This window comes from Danio rerio, chromosome 12 (assembly GCF_052040795.2).
Source record: "Danio rerio strain M-AB ecotype USA chromosome 12, GRCz13ab, whole genome shotgun sequence".
In the NCBI taxonomy this organism is placed as follows: domain Eukaryota; kingdom Metazoa; phylum Chordata; class Actinopteri; order Cypriniformes; family Danionidae; genus Danio; species Danio rerio.
Genome location: NC_141032.1, coordinates 36,294,155 through 36,313,343, shown reverse-complemented (window position 1 = coordinate 36,313,343; position 19,189 = coordinate 36,294,155). Strand labels below are relative to the sequence as shown.

The 19,189-nt window shown below is 36.3% G+C and overlaps 2 protein-coding genes across 4 annotated transcripts; one reads left to right on the top strand and one right to left on the bottom strand.

The window, feature by feature from the left end:
* Positions 1 to 6,169: 6,169 nt before the first annotated feature.
* Positions 6,170 to 7,983, bottom strand: mrpl43 (mitochondrial ribosomal protein L43). Of its 2 annotated transcripts, XR_015503379.1 has the most exons (4): positions 7,702 to 7,983; positions 7,056 to 7,162; positions 6,274 to 6,862; positions 6,170 to 6,218 (listed from the first exon to the last, which is right to left on the bottom strand). XR_015503379.1 is itself a non-coding variant. In NM_001002428.2 (3 exons), the coding sequence occupies exons 1-3, from the start codon at positions 7,830 to 7,832 to the stop codon at positions 6,654 to 6,656; spliced, it is 447 nt and encodes a 148-aa protein (NP_001002428.1). In that variant the 5' UTR covers positions 7,833 to 7,968; the 3' UTR covers positions 6,175 to 6,653. The 2 variants fall into 2 exon arrangements, 1 of the variants encoding a protein (NP_001002428.1); NM_001002428.2 differs by having other exon boundaries at positions 6,175 to 6,862; positions 7,702 to 7,968.
* Positions 7,984 to 8,204: 221 nt separating this feature from the next.
* Positions 8,205 to 18,866, top strand: twnk (twinkle mtDNA helicase). 2 transcript variants are annotated; one of them, NM_001277598.2, is given in 6 exon segments: positions 8,205 to 8,272; positions 11,346 to 12,736; positions 14,673 to 14,913; positions 15,043 to 15,150; positions 17,751 to 17,892; positions 18,021 to 18,866. In NM_001277598.2, coding segments are annotated over 5 exon segments (2,187 nt in total). In that variant the 5' UTR covers positions 8,205 to 8,272; positions 11,346 to 11,370; the 3' UTR covers positions 18,351 to 18,866.
* Positions 18,867 to 19,189: the final 323 nt, after the last annotated feature.

Here is a 19,189-nt window from a genome sequence, read left to right as displayed (position 1 = left end):
TTGATTTTAATTGTTTTGTAGTTCAGCAATATTTATTTACACTTGACCTTTTTAAAATACAGTGTATTACTTAAAGACAGTGTGATTTCTGAATGATCACATGACAAAGAAGATAATATTTTAAATATGTTACAACTATTAAATTCATTACATTTAAATTGTTATAATATTAACCAATCTTACAGTTTACATTTTCGATTAAATAAATGCAGTCTTGGATCATATAAGAGAGCATAAGCGGTTTCAGAGGTGAAGAAAGTCGTATTTCTTTGTAAGTGCTGTATGCCTATGGTGTACTTCTAGTCATGAACTGTGATTCATAATTCTTTCACTATTTTGCCATTGTTGTGTTTGTGAATATCCACTTGCCTTCCCTATAATCGCACATGTTTTGCACTTATATATTTTTCCCAAAGTTTTTGCTATGCTAACTGTTATGTCACTCAAAGTGTATATTAACGTCCACATATTGTTTCACTATTTTAGAGCTTATGATATCTGATGTTTACACCCTATTAAAGTATTTATTATCACCATTACTGCTTCTGTATGTTGTGCACTAAAAATATCAAAGCAAGACTACAGCCAAAAACTACCAGCAGTTTTTTCATAAAGCTCTTTTTGTATAGAAAACACACGATACAGTTTTAAGCGTTTATTTTGATGTACTTTATCAAATAGCGTGTAAATTTCAATTATAATACTTGTTTAAAGGCCTATTTGTCGAAATGAGTTTCTTTTATCCTGCACTGAACCATAAATCTCCATCTTACTGTTATTTAATTACAGTATACTTCATGGTTTTATTAATAACTGCATTCAATTCAAAGGTCTTTTTACATAGATGTGCATACATAATTTGCCTGATCAACATTTTATTCTATATATGAACCTCTAAATCCATCAGACCTCTTTTCTTGTAAATGATCATTTTCTATCAGACTCCTATAGTTAGGTTCAGAAGTCTTATTTTATATGTACTGTTAAGGATATTAGCCGGTAAATGAAATTACTTTTTTTCTTTTTTTTCTTTGGTATTTAACAAAGTAAATTTTCTTTTGCATCAAAATCAGCTAAATCCACAAGTGCTTATTTTTTCAAAAACCTCTAAATCCACCTATTGGAACAAGACAGTGTAAACAAAATCTCTGAGTGATATTTGCAGTACCTCATGGTTTAAGGCAGTTCTGAATGCAAAAGGGGGTCCAACCCAGTCCTAGTTAGCTGTACCTAATAAAGTGGCCAGTGAGTAAATATATTTATATAAAACTACTTTTTAAAGATCCCCCGGTAAAAACATTTGATGCTAATATGCCAGAAAATGAACTGAACAAAATATACTAAAACTGACCTAATCCAGTGTTTACCGTTTTGTGCTTGAAATCTGTGCATGTTTGAAGAAATAATGAAGCGACGCGGCGGTGCAGTGGGTAGCACGTTCGCCTCACAGCAAGAAGGTCGCTGGTTCGTGCCTCAGCTGGGTCAGTTGGCATTTCTGTGTGGACTTTGCATGTTCTCCCTGTGTTCTAAAATTGCTAAAATTGACCGTAGTGTAAAAGAGTGTCTGTGGGTGTTTCCGCATCCGCTCCGTAAAATGTGCTGGATAAATTGGCGGTTCTTTGCGCTGTGGCAACCCCAGATCAATAAAGGGACTAAGGCGAAGAGAAACTGAATGAAGAAATATTGCCTCTATTGCATATGAAAATACAACATTTTACCAAATTAATTCAAGAATGGTGATAATTATTAGTTAATTATATGAGCTTCACCTGCAGTCCCCTATAAAATACTATTGTAATTTATTGTAAATGCTATAGTGTTTTTGACCCATACTATAGTAAGTCATTCATTCATTTTCTGCCACCTTTCCAAGGCCGGGTCGCAGGGGCAGCAGTCTTAGGAGAGAACCCCAGACCCCTTCCCTCTCCCCAGACACTTCCTCCAGCTCCTCTGGGGGCATCTCGAGACACTCCCAGGCCAACCGAGAGACATAGTCCCTCCAGCTTGTCCTGGGTCTTCCCCGAGACCTCCTCCCGGTGGGACATGCCTGGAACACCTCTCTAGGTAGGCGTCCAGGAGGCATCTGAAACAGATGCCTGAGCCACCCCAGCTGACTTATCTCGATGTGGAGGTGCAGCGACTCTACTCCGAGCTCCTCCCGAGTGTCAGAGCTCCTCACCCTATCCATAAAAGTGCGCCCTGCCACTCTTTGAAGGAAACTCTTTTCTGCCGCTTGTATCCGAGATCTTGTCCTTTCGTTCATGACCCAAAGCTCATGACCATAGGTGAGAGTAGGAACATACATTGACCAGTAAATCGAAAGCTTTGCCTTTCGGCTCAGCTCCTTCTTTACCACTGGCGGTTCAGTACTTGAGTAAGTATAGTAAGTACTTGAATTAATCTGTTGTGGTAATTCTGAAAGTTGCTAGAGTAACAAAACAACCACAGTAATATAAACAAATGACCCAATACTGTAGTTTTCTACAACTATTAGGTGTATTATATGCTTCCATGTAGTAAAAACTAACGTATATTAAAGTATACCAGGTAATACCACAGTATGCTGGACCAATCATTAATAAAGTGTTGTAAATACTACAATACATACAGTATAATTCACTTTACTGTCGTATTGTTTGTATATTTTTTCATGTGAGGTGTCTTAATGATCATTTTGTATGCAAGTTTTCTAAAGCAACATCTGTCTAACCTGAACCCCGATTTAGTGTCACAGCGGGAGGTTTTAACCAGATCCCCATCTGCATCAGGCTTGTTGGCGAGTCCCCGTGTGTCTGTTACTTAGCAACAGCGCTCTTAATTTAGAGCTTTCTTTAATCCACATAATAGGTCAAGCTAGTTTTCACTGGGGGGAAAAGATGTGATCAGAGCACTAGTCTCATCTGGTTGCAATAAATGGGACATAATAAATATACTTCTCTCTTGTGAACGGATTCATTAAAACATGGCTTACATTGATCAGATGCTCCTCGTTGCGGGCTACTGTATCAGACAACCGCTCATCTCTGTGGAAATTCAGCCGCCGGAGGAAACAACTACACTCTAGTCAACATTTGAAGTGGATCAAAAAGTTGTTTGATAATAAAATAATGGATGTTGTTTAATAGTTTTAGGACAACTTTAATGAAAGATTTTATAAAATGCAAGTCAAATGTTGAATACTAGGGCGAAGCGGGTAGGTAGTGCTGTCGCCTCACAGCAAGAAGATCGCTGGTTCGAGCCTTGGCTCAGTTGGCGTTTCTGTGTGGAGTTTGCATGTTCTCTCTGCATTCGCGTGGGTTTCCTCCGGTAGCTCTGGTTTCCCCCAGTCCAAAGACTTGCGGTACAGGGGAATTGGGTAGGTTAATCTGTCCGTAGTGTATGTGTGTGTGTGTGTGAATGTGTGTGTGGGTGTTTCCCAGAGGTGGGTTGCGGCTGGAAGGGCATCCGCTGCGTAAAAACTTGCTGGATAAGTTGGCGGTTCATTCCGCTGTGGCGACCCCAGATTAATAAACGGATTAAGCCGACAAGAAAATGAATGAATGAATATTAGCCGAGAGGTCTCTCTCTCTCAATCTCTCTGTTTGTAACAGTTCTGTTGATATCAGCAGCTGAGAAACATGCATTTTGAGAATGTAATCCAGAGTGACAGCAATATAAAGCTTAAGGACACACAAGAAAAGCTTTTTGACTCCCACATTACTGGCAAAAAAAAAAAAAAGAAGAAGAAGCAACCTCGATCAGGTTGGGGGCGATTCTAACACGTTTCAAGGTCTTCATCAGTGTGGATGTGTATTGTTGTGGTCCTGTTTCGCAGATTATTGTTCTTAAATGTGAAATAAGGGGCTGGTTCAGTGTTTCCACCTTGTGGACAATATAAATTGTGCAAAAACTATTCAAAAAGCATGTGCAAGATTACAAAAAGATGCACTGTTGGTTACAAAATTTCCATAATGCACATTGTATGCATAACCTAGAGCAGTGTTTCCCAACCGTGTTCCTGGAGGCACACCAACTGTACATATTTTGGATGTCTCCCTTATCTGACCCATTCATTTCAGGTTTAGGATAGTGATGTGCGATGCCACTGGTTTCCAATCCGATCCAATACTAAGTAAAATGAATGATACTAGGGATGTAACGGTATCAGAATTTCACGGTATGGTAATACCTCGGTATGAATGGCACGGTACGGTATTTATTGAATAATTTACAGGAAAAACAAAACTAATGAAAAGACACGAAAAAAGTGCCAAAAGTGTTTATTTACCTTAGCACTGAACATATCAATGACATACAAATTAGCCATCTATCTTTAAGTTTTGAAACAGGAATTTTAATTTTTCAATTTGAATAACAAAAAACTATTAAACCATATGAAAAAAATAGTTTTAATTTAGTAGTGTTGAAAACTCATCACATTCAACATTTAATCACTCACTCACTTAGATAGAGATGGGTTTTTTGAGGAAAATTATCATATAAATATAATCTGGTAAAAACTGGGATTTCTGGGCATGTCCCCTGCAACAGAAAAAAAAACCCTCTCATTTGGGACTGAGGTTTCTGGGACAGAGAGATCACCTTTTCCCCTTTTTAGTATCTTTTTAGAAAGAAACCGAAAAACTTCCACACATCCGATTTAAAACCCGCTTTAGCTTCAATCATTTCCAGCCCTTTTTCTTCCCCGCTACTAGCAACACACTCCATTACCGCATTACTGGATCTGTAGTGACAACAGACCGCAAAGGATGATGGCCACGCCTAGGCTGATGGGAACTGTAGTTCCCGCTACCTCCCGTTCGCTTCATTCGCCTAAGCAAACTTTTCTCAGAAATATAGTTTTATTGAGTCATGCGACTACGGTATTATTGAAAAAAATTACTATTGCGGTATGACGGTATTTACAATATTGTTACATCCCTAACGATACCGATTCTTTGCCCAAAAATTTCTGTTTGGGAAATTAACGTAACAAGTAGTGTACTAAAGTGTCACTTCATACTGAATTTGAGACATATTACGGGTTATTCTTGTTTATTGATGAAGAATTATCATACAAAAAAAAAAAAAAGAGCCAACTTACATATTTATTGACAGCATTTGAGCATGTACATCTTACAACGCCTGCCTGAACATCTACAAAACATTCACACTTTTTAGTTTAGTGACGTGTTAATCCGGTCCCCTTGAAGATTTTGAACTTTTTTTCGTTGCTTTATCAGCTTTTATAGCTTTATTGTCACAAAATACAGCCACATTGTCACATTTTCTCCCTTTGTATCTGGATAGTGCCTGCCTGCTGCACCTAAGGACTCTGAAAGCGATGTCTGTCCCACCCTAGCAGCACCTGTGCATCTCCTTTCCTCCTCTTCTAAACAACATGTGCCAGGCAAGCGGACTGAGTGGCTGACTAGTGTAATCAGCAGTTGTACAGTGCCATATTACGCACATGACTTAACAGGCGGAAGAACAAGTAGTTTTGACTAAATTGGCATTATTCAGAGAAACAAGGGTAATTGTGGTTACTTTCCTCTGTATTTCTATTTCCAATAAACTACATATTGAAATATCGATATTTTGTTAAGATAATCAATTCTAGAACATACAAACTGGTATCGAAGATATCAATATTTTAGTATCGATCCGCACATCACTAGTTTAGGAGTCTCTTCTAATGTTCTGATGAGATGATTAAGGAGTGTTTGATAAGGAAGAGGTTAAAAATGTGAACTGTTGGTGTGCTTTCAGGAACAAGGTTGGGAAACACTGATTATGGCAGACGATTAGGGAATAAAAGTATTTAAATGAAACAGATTACATTTGTCAACCTATGCAGTTTGACCATGATGTGTACAATTTTTATGGCAAAATAAGCTCTTATGTTTCATACATACATAGCATTACAATACCCTTCATGAATAAATATGACAACTGATGCTTATATACATACATCCATATGCTTTTCTCATACGCAAATATAGCCTCAGGCAGCACATTCAATGGCTCTTTCATTCATCTAGTCACAATCTAAATTTAGCATTTTGTTTTGGCTCCAATTGCCTTCCATACTAGTGTATGCAAATCGTGTAATGGATATGATGGAGGTTTTACTGTTTTGTTATTGTATTATCACACCATGTCTCTGGCAAAATAATAAATAACACAATAGTATGATTTCATAGTACTTGAGACCTTTTTTATTTTAAGTTGATGTTTATCTTAAAGTGACAGAAATATCAGTTTATTAAAAAACATGGATACCTTGACATTTACTGACAAACTCAAGCAGATTCTGTTCAGAATATCTTTTGATACATTAGGACTAATTTAATTAGGGGTAGTTAAGTAGAAGTATCAAAATAAGTAAAGGGAACAAGTCAACAACAGGTTAAAACTTTACTTATCCAAATGAAGCAGAATTATATTTCGGTAAACAGGGCATATTATAAGGATTTTTATCATTATAAGGATTATTGCCATTGAAGAACAATGTAATTGTTATACAAACTGTCAAATTCCATCAAAAAGAAAAGTACTGATGAGCAATGGGTTTAAATGATCAGCGGACTGTTGAATGTGCTGATTTCCATTCATTCACAGCTTATCCGACAGTTCATACATCAGTCAGAGTATACATACTGGAGGAAAAGTACTTATTTTGGCTGTGGCCCAACTGGGTCAATGCTGGGGGCTCGGTTTGTGAAGGGGTGCCACTGGCCCTGGATGCTGGGGCTGTCTGTGTGGAAAGGTTTCCGAATACGGATGATGTCCAGTCCTGACTGGTTGGACATCTTGGTTATAAGTTCAGCTATCTGCTGTGATGTTTTGTTGGTGATTATCTCCTCAGTCACGTTCCCATTCACTGCAACAATCATAGAAAAACAATCAGTGGGCTGGTATTTTATAGATTTAATGACATTTAGTCAACACTGCTGGAAACAACATTATATAATAGTTTATATATATACATACATACATATATATATATATATATATATATATATATATATATATATATATATATATATATATATATATATATATATCTGACTTACAATATTCAGCTACTATTTTTGGAATTCTGCTGGACTGAGGTGAGATGTAAACCACAGTTCCTGGATTATTCTTTGCAAAGTCGACCACGCCTTCTTCAATGAAATCCCTAGAGGAGAAATATCATTTAAATTAGTTCACTTATAATTATCATCAAACAAATTATGCAAAATATCACTTAATTATGTAGCTGTATTACAAATTAATTATTACAAATATTATTAAAATGCTTCTTTTCTATTAAGTTATAGTTTTTTTTTTCTCATCACACCGCATTATTTATTTACAAATTTGGTATGCATGTGTATCTATCTATCTATCTATATATCTATCTCTATATCTATCTATATATATATATATATATATATATATATATATATATATATATATATATATATATATATATAATTAACTTTTTACTTATATAATATAAACTGTATTCACTTATCATTTACATGTTTTATACATGTTTTAAAATTCTTTATGCTAATGTGGTTTATCCTAATAAAATGTTCGATTGTTTTAATGCTCTTGTTTTTTGTATTAAATCTTCTTTTGTACATTTCTTATGCTTTTCTTCAAATATTCTCACGGACATGTTTTGGCGGTATTGTATGCAGGTTCATCACAGTTGCTATAAACTCATACCTGACTCCTAAAGACCCCTGTCCTTTCTTGGAGAAGATCAGAGAGATTCGCTTTAGCTGACAGACATAGCGACCCACTCCATTCTGAAGAACGCTTTGTAAAAACCGACTCGGTGTCCCTCGAGCTGTCATGTCCACATTTACAGAGATCCTACATTCAGATCTGCTGACTCTTTTATTGCTGTCTGTGTTGCTCGGAGTAATATCACACACCTTTAATAATCAAATGTACTGGACAGCAGTCAAGAAGGCATGTGCAATGTCAAGTACGCTACGCAGTTTCATCCGGGTGGAAACAGAAGCGATCCATCAGAAGTGATCCATCAGAAGTAACGGGTATATCGTTTTGTATTAAACGATCGTGCTTACAACTATATCTGAGATAATGCAAGAAGTAATGTAGCTTAATTGGCTATAAATAAACATGCTTTCGTTTCAAAGTTCTACAGTCGGTGTTTTGGAAAATTACAGGAGTTTCTTGTTTCACACGGACGTATTTTGGAGGGCGGACCTCGTGTGCACTGGGACATGTAGACACATGATAGCAGTTTGGCGCGCTTCTTACGGGTTTTGTAAGTTTTTGCATGTTTACATTATTTAACGTCTAATGTTTGTAGTCTTTGTATGTCTTACATATATTTTCCTCACCCTTCCTCAGCAATACTTTTGTTAATTTTATTAACACACGTGGTTAATAACAACGACAGGGGTCATGCATGAATGGTATACCGTATTTTGGTGACTCTTATTTATAACTTTTATTAATAAAGCCGTAGCAAGAGTGTAAACTCTTTTGTGACATGTGCAGTTGTCATAATGCTAATGTCTTTTTATTTAATCATACTGTTTTAATGATGTCTTTACTGACAGGGAAGTCTTGTATAGTCCCAATAATCAGTATCTTAAAATATTTACATTTATGAAGTATTACAACGTTAAACATTGAAATCATAGTACTTTTGTCACACTATCACTATTTTTTAAAATTTAAAGTAATGAGACAAATCTGTGTGTTGTTTTTTGGGAATACTACATATAAAACTATTAGTTTTAAACGTATTATAAAAGTGTTTTATTTTATGCATCATACAGCAGGATATAAGTGAATATTCATTCTTAAAGGGAAAAATTGCTCTGAAAATTCTATTACTAATGATTTATTAATTTAATGATTTATCAAACTATGTAAATTGGGTTTCATGAGTCGAAAAAATGCAATATTTTTCTTGTCTAAAATGATTCAATCCTTCTCAAAACAAAATCTGTACCAAATATAGTTTGTCAGAGAGAGCTGAATTTGATCAATCTAACTCTGTGTCCCTTTTTAAAATTTTGTCCAGCTGAATGTTAATTAAGTGAAATGATTTGATGCAGTCATAATGTACCTATAGTGTTCATACAGTCATGGAGAACCTGGAAAAATCATGGAGTTTTAACATTTTCCAGGACTGGAAAGGTTTTGGTATAACTGATAAAAACCCACAAAGTTTTGTAAAAGTCATGGAAATTAGTTTAAAAACATCTACTTACTTGATTATAGGTTAAATGTCTTTACTTCTGCTACGCCAAAAACATGCTCTCACATTATTAGTGCTGTGTGAGCATTATCAAAACAAATTTTACATATATCTAAAAATACATTTAAACTAAATAGATTGTTGCATGTTTTTGATATGCTGTAATAAATTTAAACATGCATTGTTTTTCTTATTATTTACCAACTATACATAGACATTACATGAAACATTAGGACATGAATATTTACATGAAAGTCCTAGAAAAGCCATGGAAATTTAACAGTAAATGCGTTTGGAGGTAATGGATTCGAATGCAGAGTGATGCCGCTATAGATTTTATTTTTAAATGCTCTTTTCTTTTAATGTGTTTTATTTTAAGATTAATTTGACATCCGAATGAACATTTAGTGAATAAATATGTTTTGCTTTGGTCATAAAAAAGTAACATTTTTAAAATACATCAAGTCATAATTACAGTATTTGTAGTATATGAGTATTTGTACAAGTTGGTTGTCAAAATGGGTCATTTGCAGCACAGTTACTCTGTGCACACGCAGTCCACTAGGTTACATGAGATAGTGTTTTTTTTTTCCCATCCCTGTTAGTCAAACGCAGTCGCCAGGTCTTGAAACGCTTCTGAAATGACCGATGCTTTAAGTCGCTTTAGTCACGTGACCTAGAGCTTCATGTACGAGGACTTGCGTTGAATTAATACTTAAACAAAGCGTACACACAAAGCTGTAAATGTGCGTACACAGTCAAAAATGCAGATGTATAAAAAAAAACCCACTGCGTACATGGAAACCCAAACATATTCTCTTTGTACATCCGAATTAACGTGAAGTATGGTAACGACTCTACTTTGGCAAAACCAAACGAAAAAGCAATGGCAAAAGCAAGCAGGAAGAGAAACTTCTCAGAATGTGAATTGGAGGTGCTCCTATTGGAGGTAGACTGGAGAAAAACTGTTATTTGCACGTTTGTCCTCCGGAATTAATAACAAAAGAAAAATAGAGTGGAAGAGTTTAGCTGACGTGGTTAACGCAGTGGGGTCTGAACATCGCACTGTGAGTAAATTAAAAAAGAAATGGTTCGATGTAAAGGTGCAGGTTAAGAGGAGAACAGCGGCTCACCATCAAAGTGTGGACCGAACAGGTGGGGAAACGGGATGCTGAACTAACACCCTTTTAGGAGAGAGTTACTTCAGTTGTGGGTGACACTTTACTGTCTGGAGTAGTATACTTGTCTGTGGGAGACACAGATGTATTAGAGGAACACTTTGATAGGGCGGTATAGCGGCACCGGCATTTCAGCTGTCCAATCACCCGCTCTAAAACTCTGCACTCTTGGTCAGTTTGTGGGTTAACAGCCACATCTTTAATGATAACCGCAGTCTCCTGATATGCAGTTAAATAATTACACTCAATAAAAAATAAATAAATGCATTTAAAAACTTAGCTGGAATAATATTTGGCAAGTTTATTTTATTTTTAATGTTTATGTTTAAATGCATCACTCAACAAGAAGCCACCCATCGTGCACCCTGCCACCTTGGAGCCTTTGGATTCGACTATTGACAATGTCCTCTAATAAGGCCAACACTGCCATTGCCATAGACTAAGGGTTGTATACATTTGCAAATGCTTTTATATGTTCTATATCAGATAATTGGTAAAAAATATTGTCAATTGACCCATTATATCAATTCTCAATTAATAGCAATGTTTTTTCACATGTGTAGTGTGCACTTTAACATAATTGCCTTTAGGAGTCATCAATGGAAAACAACAAACACACGCAAGAAATACACATACGCCAGACATGAAGTTGCCAACGCACATTCTCACATTAATTTTAGTAATTTCATAGTTAGTAAATCCAAACATGAGCATGAAACCTGGCGTACGGAAAGTTTTTGTGCATACGCAGCGTTGATAGATGAGGCCCCAGGTGTTTTGAAACGCCACTTGGGATGTTTTGAATCACTTTAGTCACGTGACCTAGTTGGTTTGAATCATACTTCGGTGGAGTGCTTCAAAACATTTGTGCTTTGGGATTTTGATGGTGTCGAAACGTCAGTTTCATGTCAGCCGTCCCTAATTGTGTATATTTTGTGTAATGACTGCAGGTGTGATGTCCTGAGTGATCGTCAAATGTGGAGGAGCAGGTTTCTCAGATCTGCAGGCTGTCTCTTACAGGCAACGGTCTGTAGTCCTCATAAACCCTCTCATCTTCCTCAATGGAGATTTTTATCTTCTCACCAGCCCCTTCTCAATCCAGTCCTGCAGCGCTATTTAAGACCACCATCGTCTACATGGTATTGTCCTGAAAGCCATATAAACCCCACAGTTGCCTTATATTTCTGCAGAACATTAAGAAAAGATGCAAAGTCTGTCATCGATTTCGACCAGCCTCTCACGGTCACTGACATCAAACAATACCTTCGTTTTAAAGAAATCCCTTTCCACGATGGCCACAGCTGCTTACACGCTCCCAGTATTTTTACGGCACCCCTGCCTGAAGGATCGGGACGGGAAAACTTCTCGCTCTTCATCGATAAAACCACCGGACAGTTTTTATGCAAGGACACTTTAGTAGAAGGAAACTGGGAGGACTTCCAGGACTGCCTTGAGGTGATGCTGAACGAAGGCCAAACCTCCATCAGCCCCAATGTTCTCCTAGGGTTTCCGGAGAGCCTGGAGGAGCAGGAGGAACGAGGGATGGAGGTGAAGGAGGTGCAAAGAATTTGGAGCAGCTCCGTGCCTTTTTCCGACCTCATGGAAGACGAGGTGCAGCTTATTAAAGCCATGTTTCAGATCGCCAAACTCACCAATGCTACTCTAAAGAAATTCGGAGTTCGGTTCTTCAAGCCTACCAAGAGTTTGGTGTTTCCTTGGTTTGGCGGACGGGATTCGGGACTTCGTGGTGTTAAATTGCTTTCGGCCTCGACGAGGGATGACGGACGTGTGGTTTATACTGAAGCCACAGTGCCAAAAGTCTCTAGTTACCACAACCTCTTTGGCCTGCCTTTGGTAGGACGCAAGGACGCCGAGGTTGTGTTGACAGGACGCGAGGTGGATAGCATGGCAGTGAGTCAGGCTACCGGTCTGCCATCTTTGGCCCTGCCACGGGGTGTAAGCTGCCTGCCACCGATCCTCTTACCGTATCTGGAGCAGTTCAAGAAAGTCACACTGTGGCTGGGTGGAGATATGCGTTCTTGGGAAGCCTCCAAAATCTTCTCCAGGAAACTCGGGCTGAAACGCTGCTCTCTTGTCCGGCCTGGAGAGTTTCAACCATGTCCCAGCGAGGCATTGGCGCAAGGAAGGAACCTGACACGAATCGTCAAGGCTTCGATCCCTGCTGCCCACAAGTCCATCGTGTCCTTCAAGCAGCTCCGAGAGGACGTGTATGGGGAACTGGCTAATGTGGAGCAGGTGGCTGGAATACAGTGGTCTCGATTCCCTGAGCTTAATCGAATCCTGAAAGGACATCGCAAAGGGGAGTTGACCGTCTTTACAGGTATGGTAAATATAGGGTATGATTGATTTCTAAACGTTTTTTCCACAACTAGTTTAAATAATTATGAAATTAAATATTAATTTGGCGTGGCTCAGTGGTTAGCACTGTCGCCTCACAGCAAGAAGATCACATTCAAGTCTCGACTGGATCAGTTGGCATTTCTGTGTGGAGTTTGCAAGTTCTCCCCGTGTTCGCGTGGGTTTCCTCTGGGTGCTCCAGTTTCCCTCACACAGTCGAAAGACATGCCCTATAAGTGAATTGTATAAACTAAATTGGCCGTAATGTATGAGTGTGTGTGAATGCGAGAGTGTATAGGTGTTTACCAGTACTGGGATGCAGCTGCAAGGGTATCCACTGCGTTTAACATATGCCGGAATAGTTGGCGATTCATTCTGCTGTGGTGGTCCCTGATAAATAAGGGACTACGCAGAGAGAAAAGGAATCAATATTAATTATAATGATAAAATGTATTTATACTGGTAATGCTAACTTGAAATAGCTTTGTTTTTCTTTAAAGGATAGTTCACTTCTTGAATTTCTTTTTTCTGTTGAACACAAAAAGATATTTTGAAGAAAGCTGAAAACCTGTAACCGTTGACATAGGATTTGGTTTTCCTACTATAGGAGTTAGTGTTTACAGGTTTTCAGCTTTTTTTTTTAAATATAATATTTTCTGTTTAACAAAAGAAAGAAACTCAAAAACCACTTGAAAGTAAGTAGTAATAAATAGTATTTTTATGGTGATCTCTTTAATTTCATCATTGCAATTTTTTTACAAAGATTTCTTGATAATCAAATATTAACATCAATATGAAAAAGGTTGTACAGGTACTTCCGGGAGGACAGTGTTTATTAACTGCATTTTGATTTTTTAGAGTTTTTTTTTTTTTAATAAACAATGTAGTTAAATATTAACTTAAAATAACAATAATATAGATTTATATATAAATATTATATATAATATTTAGTGGGGGGGGGGTTATGTTGTGCATGCTTGCATGCAAGGCTCTTTGTAAAACAAATATTTTATTATTATTTTATGTTTCTGTAATATATAATTATTATCATTATTAAAAATTAAATCTAATATGTATTATATGCTAAATATATTTTTAAATATTTACATATGTTTAGTTTAAATAGAAGTATGAATATAAAGGTTTAAATAAAAAATGAAGAGAGAGAGAGAGAAGGGGGAAAAACTATACCTGACTTAATTTCTTTGCCCCTGCCTTAGTAATAAATGGAGAGCACAAATAAAATATCCATGTTTATTTGTGTTGTTTTTTACTTTCTTACTTTCTTTTAAAAAAAATTTTGTATTAAATAATTTATTTTTTACTGCTGTACTTTTTGCATATTTCTGTTTATATATTTTCTGTATTATTGTACAGCCCAGTATGAGTCAGATTTATTTGTAATGTTGTTGTTGTTGTTGTTGTTGTTATTATTATTATATACTTCTAATTTGTGTTTTGCCTTAAAATTGTTATTGATGCAATATAAAATTGTACTCTTTGATTTAGAGAAAAAGAAAATGAAAAAAACGATTTCGTTTTCTGCTGATAGATTAGAGCAATTGATGTCTTACTGTTTCTTTATAGACCATTTTGAGGGATGTAAATAATAACATTGGTCCTAATCTATTTTCTGTATTACATTTTTAATTTCCGTACTTCCCAAGCATCCACATATTAATAAATATTTTTATGGTGGCTGTTTTAAAATTACAATATGATTAAATTGCTTGCGGTTTTGAAATAGTTTGGCAGCAAGCAGGAAATGTTCATGGGCCAGTGACATCGCCACATTGAAGTGGTCTATATTTGATACTGTAACTCTCTGACTGATATGCATCAATAAAGCCATTAAAGTTTAGATAAATAATTATTTAAATAATTATAATAATATTTGTGTTTATTTTTCATATGTGCAGGTCCCACAGGCAGTGGAAAGACCACCTTCATTAGTGAGTGTGCTCTGGATTTGTGCATGCAGGGGGTCAACACATTATGGGGCAGCTTTGAAATCAACAATGTGCGCCTGGCTAAAATTATGCTGACCCAGTTTTCCAAGCAAAGGCTGGAGGAGAACCTGGACCAATACGACATGTGGGCTGACAAGTTTGAGGACCTGCCTCTCTACTTCATGACCTTCCATGGACAGCAGAACATCAAGTAAATCCTTGACATTTGTCTAATAGACTTGATTAAGTTCTGTATTGTATTGCAAGCCCTATCGATTTGTGAGATGATGCTTCTTTTCTTAATCTTTTAATATGACTTGCACTCTTTTTTCCTTTACAGGACTGTTTTGGATACCATGCAGCATGCTGTTTACGTTTATGACATCAGTCACGTGATCATTGACAACCTGCAGTTTATGATGGGTCAAGAAAATCTGTCTGTGGACAAGTAAGGCTACAGTTTTATTATGATATTCTATATAATGGTTTGATTGATAGCTTTGATTGATGTTGGCGTATTTTAAATCGAGTTTTCTGTAGTCATACTCTGTCATTGGGTACTTTTTATCAGCATAAAAAGTTAGATTTCTCTAAAAAAATTATTTCTTAAATTCATCTTTGGTTATTTGTGAAATTCATTGTTATATATAGTAAATATAGTGAACCAAAAATGAACAAAGAAAAGGAAAAGAAAAACATTTTGTTGAAGCAGCCTGGTTTTAGAAAAATTACAGGTAGTTTTTTTGTTTTATGGGCTTCGACTCTGGAACACAAAAGTCTTTTATTTTGGTTGTAGCCAGAATACAATTTATGGATCAAAATAATTGATTTTATGGCAAAAGTCATTAGAATGTTATGTAAAGATCATTTGATGAAATTATATTTAGTAAATTTTCTACTGTACATTTATCATTATGTAAGTTTTGCATTTCTAAGTACATCATTGAAAATAAACTTCTCAGGATTTATTTTTTCAACCATTAGATTCCCAATTATTAAATTGGTGTATCTCGACCAACTATTGTGCAGTCCTAATGAAGTACACATCAGTGGAAAGTTGATTTATTTTCATAAAATGCATAAATCTCAATTTCCCAAAATTATTAGTATTTTTTGGATTTTGTGGTCTATATTCACATTTAGCAAAGATTTAAAAGAGCTGAAAAAAAACAGAATTCACTACTAGAGGTTTTGATCAAATGTTGTAGAAATCCGTTTAAAAATATATCAAATTTAAACTTCTGTGTGTAGGACTAGTTTCTTACGTATCTCATCCAACATCTTCTGTTTTGTTTTATTCATAGATTTGTCAGTTAATTCGGTGTAGTCATATAACTGTAATGTGGTCAAGACATAATGGCACACCTTAGGACAGGGGTGTCAAATTCATTTTAGCTCTGGGCCCACACAAAATCTCGGGAAAATCTCTTCCCAAGTGGCCCATACCGGTAAAATCATGGTATATATAACTTAAAAACAACAACTTCAGATTGTTTTCTTTGTTTTAATATGATCATCATAAAGCTGGAGCCTGAGGACAACACAATCTCACGGCAATTCATAACTTTTTAATTAGTGGCTACATGAATTCGCATGATCTCATTCCTGCAATTTAGTATGTTTTGCTAATCTACCAATGATGGTTGGGTTTAGGGTTGTGGTTGGGTGCCACGCCTCCTTTTATATTGTAAATTTTCATACGACTAAACTACAAATGTAAAATAGTTATATTTACTCGTGAGAACATCTCAGTGTGGTATGGCAGGGCACAGATGTGCTCTTTCTGTCTGAGAAGGCTGTCCAACAGATGCTGATTCAGGCTTCTGGAGTGGATGAAATTAACAGTAGAGGTCTGCATCCCCGCAGGACCCGACCAGATTTCTTGCTGCGCGGAAATAAATTTCCAAATAAAGCGCGGGAGTGGTCGGTAACAGGTGTAATTAGAATGGGAGCGGGCGGTCTAACAATATCGCTCGAGCATGCGTATGTATGTGTGTGAATGAGACAGCGAGATGCTGTGTTTAGCTTGTTTGTTGCTGTGTGTGTGTGTGTATACAGACAGCTTGTTATAGGCTGACTGGACTCTATATAGCTAGGTGGTTTTCGATTTTGTTCTCCCTCCTCGTCCGTTAGTAGGAACGGTTGCGGCGGGTAAAAAACAGGGCGGGTCAGGCAGCAGGACAACAAATGCTGAATATTAGCGGGAGCGGTCGGGTTCAGGCTAAAACCTGGCAGGAGCGGTATTCAAAATTTAGTCCCGCGCAGATCTCTAATTAACAGTTTGCAATTGCGCTAATGGACACAATTGGAACAGCAGTTACTTTTATTGAACATTGCAGCTCGTTTTTTATACTTTATAGAATCATCTCGCGGGCCAGATGAAACCCGTTTGCGGGCCTGATCTGGCCTGCGGGCTGAACGTTTGAAACCCCTGCCTTAGAGTGTTCATCAGCCAATCAGAACCAACCATTTAACAGCAATGTACTATAATATTCTTTAATTATTATTATAATTCTATATACAATTAGAAGCTTAATTAGCTGCTATCAATTTTTTTCATAATATTTTCCATTTGATGTTTAATAAAAGAAGTAAATATCTACATTATTCACTATAATATATTATTTTTCTAGGGAAAGTCTTATTTCTTTTAGTTTGGCTGAAATAAAAGCAGTTTTTACTATTTTAAAATCATTTTAAGGTCAATATAATTAACAATATAATAAGAAATATTTTACTTTTGATTGGCTACAGAGCAAACCACTGTTGTCCAATGACTTGCCAAGTTGACATAATAACCTAGTTAAGCCTTTAAATGTCACTTTAAGGTGAATACCAGTATCTAGCAAAATAAAGTAGTAAAGAATATCGCACTGTCATCAAGACAAAGAAGACAATTGTTAGAATCTAGTTATTAAAACTTATGTTGAAGAAATCTCAGTTTTTAGCAGCTCTTAATAAATATCTCAAAAATAAGTAAAATGTCATAAGGAAGGCTGAAAATTTTGACTGTGTTATATATTATTATATTTTAATCAATTTTCTTAGGTTTGCAGTACAAGACCACATCATCGGCATCTTCAGGAAGTTCGCCACAAACAGCTGCTGTCACGTGACTTTAATTATCCACCCTCGGAAAGAAGAGGATGATAAAGAGCTACAGACGGCATCCATCTTTGGCACAGCTAAGGTTGGCAGTTTACGTTTACGTCAGCATGTTTTTTCCATTGAAACTTCAACTCAGCCAAAATACACATGCTTAGTTTGCATCTATAAATAAAATCTAGCCTGTCTAATTCATCCTTTTCCTCACATCAGGCCAGTCAGGAAGCAGATAATGTGCTCATCCTCCAGGAGAAGAAGCTGGTGACGTGTCCAGGCCGGAGGTCCCTGCAGGTGGCCAAAAACCGATTCGACGGGGACGTGGGCGTCTTTCCCTTAGAGTTTAATAAAGCCTCGCTCACCTTCTCTGCTCCTGTGAAGGGAAAGCAGAAGCTTCGGAAGGTGAAAGTGGATGTCAATGAAAACACAGAGGAAACCGAGGAAGCTGAACTGAAGGAAATGAGCGAGAAACCTCTTAAAGCTGCTAAAACCAAGAGCTCAAAGACTGTCAAGGGGTCGACAACAGCAAAAAGCACTGCAGATTGAGGAAAAAAAAGAAGAGAATTTGTGATTAACATGAAGTCTAATACAGTGTGTAATATGTGGAACTGAAATGTTGGATTGCTGCAACAAAGCAAACTTGGAATATAGAGAGAATCTGGGGGAATTTATGTGAGGTGGTGGTGAATATCTCATGTTGTCTCATTGCATTAAGATGTAAAAGACACTCATTGTATGTCAGAAGCTTTAAATCTTCTTAAAAGGATTTTTTAAATACGTTTCTGATGTTTTATATGATCTGAAATGCAACAAAGTAAGTCATTTTCAAGACTGATTTATAGGACTTGTAATCTAATACGAGACCCCAAACCTGCATTTGTAGAAGTCTTGTCATACATTTCATGTCATCAATGTAAATATGGATTATGTGCAAACAAATTTAATGTGAGCTTTTTCTATGTCATTGCTACTGTAGGAGAAAAGTGTCAAATATAAATAAGCTATTTCAAGGTGAATGTGAATATTAATAATAAAAGTTTTATAGAATTTTTTAATTTTGCTTATTTTTTGACTTTGTGTATTTTAATTCCTTGAGTTAATGATATACAGTGCTCAACATATATGGGTACACCCCTCACAAATCTCTCATTTAAAATATTTTTTTCTTTAAGAAGCTTTACAATATTATATTTGTGCATATATGTTAGATTAGTCAGTACTGAAGCCAAATCTGGAGCTATTCTAGCAAAATAACTTACAATAATGGTTTTAGTAGGCCAAATTTATATGTTAGGGAAAATATTAAATAAAAATATCAAGAATCAAGAGAAACAAAAAATACAAAAAATATAATAACTATTATTTTTAAAAAAATATCTGTTTAA

What these genes read in the sequence shown, in the direction of transcription:
- mrpl43 (NM_001002428.2), bottom strand. Translation starts at nt 7,832, where the DNA reads ATGACAGCTCGAGGGACACCGAGTCGGTTTTTACAAAGCGTTCTTCAG. An exon ending in CAGGGGTCTTTAGGAGTCAG is followed by an intron (nt 7,163 to 7,701) that starts GTATGAGTTTAT and finishes TTTCTCCTCTAG; the next exon opens with GGATTTCATTGAAGAAGGCG. An exon ending in AAAAATAGTAGCTGAATATT is followed by an intron (nt 6,863 to 7,055) that starts GTAAGTCAGATA and finishes TGATTGTTGCAG; the next exon opens with TGAATGGGAACGTGACTGAG.
- twnk (XM_087274525.1), top strand. Translation starts at nt 11,371, where the DNA reads ATGTGGAGGAGCAGGTTTCTCAGATCTGCAGGCTGTCTCTTACAGGCA. An exon ending in GGAGTTGACCGTCTTTACAG is followed by an intron (nt 12,737 to 14,672) that starts GTATGGTAAATA and finishes TCATATGTGCAG; the next exon opens with GTCCCACAGGCAGTGGAAAG. An exon ending in CCATCTTTGGCACAGCTAAG is followed by an intron (nt 17,893 to 18,020) that starts GTTGGCAGTTTA and finishes TCCTCACATCAG; the next exon opens with GCCAGTCAGGAAGCAGATAA.